Here is a 3,877-nt window from a genome sequence, read left to right as displayed (position 1 = left end):
CCCTTCCAGGGATGGCCATGGGGCTGCAGCTGCCAGCCTGAACTGCGACCCCATGGTGTCTCTGATTGCAGAAGTTTTGTACTTGGGGAAACAAATCTCCAAAGAAGAAGCGGAGTAAGTGACATCCTGACTGAGCTGGTGGGTGGCTCTGTGCTGTTCCCCATGTCAGCAGAGCCCACTGAGAGACACGAAACCAAGAGGAGTCACTGCAAATCCCCAAACTACCTCTCATTTGCAGGGCCTGTGACATTGGCAACATCCCCTCACTGGCACAAAGCTAAGCTTGGTGCATGCCCCTCGTGAGGGGCTCACAACCAAGTGTTAACAGCTCCACATCCTCCCACCCTGGAGAAATAAAACCATCAGCAAAGCTGAACCCAGCACCTGCATTTTGTGTTTGCAGACAGCCTTTGGCTGTCCACTCGTGCCAGGCAAAGCACAGCAGAGCTGGTGTTGTTCTGGGCTGGATGAGAGGAGGATGCCCATGACCTGAGGCTCAGCTGAGGCTCTGAGCTGGCAGCAGCCACCACACATCCACAGATGCACCAGCCAGAGATCCACCAGCTCCTCCTGTTCCTTCCCAGTTGGCAGGGAGCTCTCATTTAGCACACCGGTCACAATGACCTTCTCCTTTGCAAAAACACATTTTCCCACCAAGGGGAGCTGTGACCGAGACAAGCTGCTCTCCCAGCAGGGAACGAGGTGGGCTGCGTGCAGGAACTTGCACAGAATACCCTGCCCCTAAGGACAGAGGGATGCCAACCCACCTCTGAACCAGCAGCACCTGCTGGCAGTGTCACTGGTGTCTTGAATATTGCATTAGCTGCCGCAGCAAGCAGCCAGCCTCTGGCAGAGAAATCCCAGATCCAGCCTTTCCTGTGTCTGCACTGGATGCTTGGAGGAGGTGGCCAGATGCTAAAGAGTTACTAGATTCTTGCAAGGCAACAGCGAGCAAGGCTGTGCTTTCTACAGGAAACTTTGCACTTACTCACCAGTCACATGGGGCTTTGCAGGAGGAAGGGTAAGTCCCAGGAACCAGGCAAGTTCCCACAGGGACACTCACAGCCAGCCCAAACCCCCTCTGGTTTCACAGGAAGTGCAGGATAGCCAGAACCTGAGCCCTCTGCTCAGCAGGTGAGATACTGGTTTTGTGTTAAACACCCAAACTTGTCCTCTGGCCCCTTCTCACACATGAATTTGACCTGAATTATGACGTTTTGGATTTCCTGATCCCACGGGTTTGGTGCTTCTGCTCAGGGCAACTCTCCGCTCTGAAAGAGCCACACCTGACCCAGGAAAGAGCTGGGTTTCAGCAGCACAGGTTGTTCCTTCGTGACAAATCTACACGTTCCCCGTGAGGCACATGGAGCACACAGCTCCCATACAGATCAATCTGTGCTGCATGGGAGGGGGAGCACGGCCTGGGAGCTGCTCCTCCCTGCCCTCAGGCACCCTGCCCATGACTTTCTGCCCCTCGATGATGCCCTCTGGGATGTGTTGGGCACTGAGCAGGTGCCAGCTGTTTTGTTTGGACTTGCAGCAGGGCAGCTGTGGTGGAAGAGATGGGCTCTGCCTCAAGCTGGAGGAACTCATCCAAGGGCATTCAGCAGTCCCACTCCCTCTGAGTGACAACCACCCCAACGAAACTCAGCTTCTTGTAGCCATCAGCAAGCCCACACTAAGCACAGCAGCTTTATGTAAGAAGGAAAGACCCCAGGACAACAGACTTATTCTACTTCTCCCGCTTAATGGACACCAGGCCACTTTCTGTGCTTTGCTGGGTGCCAAAGTTTGAGAGCAGCCCTGCCTTGGGCAGCTGGAGCCTGGGCAGGCAGATTGAGATTGTGCAGACATTTCAGCACAGGGCTGTTCCTCCCTGCCCGCCCTCGGCGCTGGGATGAGCTGTGCTCTTCCTGGCAGGCCCTGAGCAGCAATGCTTGGACACTCCCCTGATTCCCATTCACCAAGACAGCCTGGGAGTTGGTGGTCCCAGCCCTCCTGTGGGAAAGCCTGGGGTGCAGAGGCTCCCTAGAGCCCTTGCTGGGCCCGTGGAACTCCCCTCTCACTCAGTGCAAGGCAGGGACTTCTCCAGCCCTGGAGAGCAGCTTCCAAGTTCCTTCCAGGGCAGTCTTCTGCTTCTATTCACCAACAAGCCAGAGCCTGGACCATGGAGGAGCCCATTAAAGTTCACCTCGGGGTCTTAGGGGGTTCCAAAATACCTGGAATCCGGGCACCGCAGCCAGGGCTGCCTGGCCTCCCAGGGACAGAAGTTCCGGGAACAGCTGTCCGGAGCCGTGCGTGACTCGGCCCTGAGTCACCCTGTCCCAGTAGCCCGGCCCCACCGCACCCAGCCCGACCCGCAGCAGGGCAGCGTAGGTGTGGAGCCAGCCCTCTCCCCAGGCTCCATCCCACTGCCTGGCATGTTGCAGGATTAATCCAGCTCCTGAGCTCAGCAGCAGGTCAGACCTGTGGGCTATGCCTAGCCTTGGCTCACCTCTTTGGCTCGGGACGAACCCAAGGCATCTGAAGGATCAACCCTTCACCTGCAGATCCCAGACTGGCATCAGTTGGGGGCACAGCTCTGGTGCTGTGCCCCCACCCAGGGTGGGTGCAGCCCCCACCATCTTCCCACCTGGTCCAGGCAACCCACAGGCAACAAACTTCCTAGAACTGAATAGTTGAGCAAAACAACGTTTAATGCCTCTTTTGGTCTCCTCTAGTCACTTCCCAGCTCAGTGCCACCCCACTGAGAGGGGGACAGAGTTTGACAGCCCTGTTGGCACAGCTGCCTGGCAATCCTCCAGCCAAGGCTCTGTCTGGAGGCTGCGAGGAGACTTTCTTCATCCTGGTCAGACTCATCCTCAGCTCTTCAATCCTCAGGACGCTGCAGAATGGCTCATCCGGGTCGCTCAGGGCATGGCTCTGGCTGGCATCCAAGGTCCAAGTGATGAGAAGAGAGTGGCTACATTCAACAGTTCTTCAACTGGCAGCTTTAGCTACTGGAGAAGGACATAAAGCTTGCCACTGAAGAACTGGTGCTGGTTAGCCAGGAGCAGGGTGGCACGGCAGCATCTGGGAAGGGAACGCACATTTCAGAGCCAGGATCGAACTGTGCCGAGCTGAGCTGTCACCCACAGCAGCCACAGCTGCTCCTTTCCCCCACCCCGACAACAATCCTGATCTATCGCTCTGTCCTCTCCCCAGGGCTGAAATCCCCCCAAAGCAGGGAATCCAGAGGCAGCTCCGACCTCAACTGTCCCCATCCCTCCCCGCTCCCAAAGCAGGTGGTGCGTGAGCTCCAGCACCTGCAGCCAGCCCTAAACCACGAGCGAGAGGCAAGGAAATCCAAGGCCATTTCTGCTGGAAAATAAGAGATAAGGCAACCTGCTCCAGCAGGGCCCAGTGGCCGTGGCAGGGAGGCCGCTGCAGGTAGGGGTTATGGCATTCCCAGGGCTCACCTCGGGCATCCATCAGCACTGGCAGGGTCCCCCCTGGACAGGAGCCAGCCGCTTCCTGACAGGGAAGACACTTTGTCAGGTGGCTGCTGCCAAGCCACCGGTGGGGGAATTTCGGGCAGCTCAGCCCTTTTCTGAGTCGTTTTGTTGGAGGGCCAGGACGCCAACCCCAGGGCTGGTGTGGGACTCCACTGCTTCCCTCTCGGCGTGGGAAAAAACCCCTTTTTCACACCACCCAGCGCTTTAGCTGCTGGGGATTGAGTTTTGGGAACCTCCCGGGAAACCGGGCACGGTGGGGGACAGATGGCAACGGGAAACATGGGAAACCCCCGGGCGGCCATCACGGCATCCTCCCACCAGCGTCACCCCAAAGGCACTGGGGACCCCGGCGGGCCCCAGGCCTGGGCGGGCAGCGGGGGAGG

The 3,877-nt window shown here is 58.0% G+C and overlaps 2 protein-coding genes and 1 long non-coding RNA gene across 5 annotated transcripts in view; 2 read left to right on the top strand and 1 right to left on the bottom strand.

The window, feature by feature from the left end:
- LOC103621582 (apoptosis-inducing factor 3) overlaps positions 1-380 on the top strand; it is a 15,870-nt gene extending 15,490 nt beyond the window's left edge. For 2 of the 3 annotated variants that reach the window (XM_017742981.1, XM_008640416.2), the window contains exons 20-21: positions 10-114; positions 239-380. In XM_017742981.1, the coding sequence (XP_017598470.1) occupies positions 10-114; positions 239-247 (114 nt within the window). In that variant the 3' untranslated portion in view covers positions 248-380. Of the gene's footprint in view, positions 1-9; positions 115-238 lie in introns of those variants that run through there. The other variant, XR_001864845.1, reaches the window with a different exon arrangement.
- Positions 1-3,877, top strand: part of WDR81 (WD repeat domain 81) — a 33,003-nt gene that overhangs the window by 14,504 nt on the left and 14,622 nt on the right.
- Positions 2,676-3,783, bottom strand: LOC108448824. Its single transcript, XR_001864847.1, has 2 exons — positions 3,459-3,783; positions 2,676-3,072 (listed from the first exon to the last, which is right to left on the bottom strand). It is a non-coding gene; the product is annotated as an uncharacterized LOC108448824 (long non-coding RNA).

Source organism: Corvus brachyrhynchos, unplaced genomic scaffold, assembly GCF_000691975.1.
Source record: "Corvus brachyrhynchos isolate BGI_N302 unplaced genomic scaffold, ASM69197v1 scaffold99, whole genome shotgun sequence".
Lineage (NCBI taxonomy): Eukaryota > Metazoa > Chordata > Aves > Passeriformes > Corvidae > Corvus > Corvus brachyrhynchos.
Note: the sequence above shows the minus strand (reverse complement) of the source record. Positions and strands in the feature narration are given on the sequence as shown.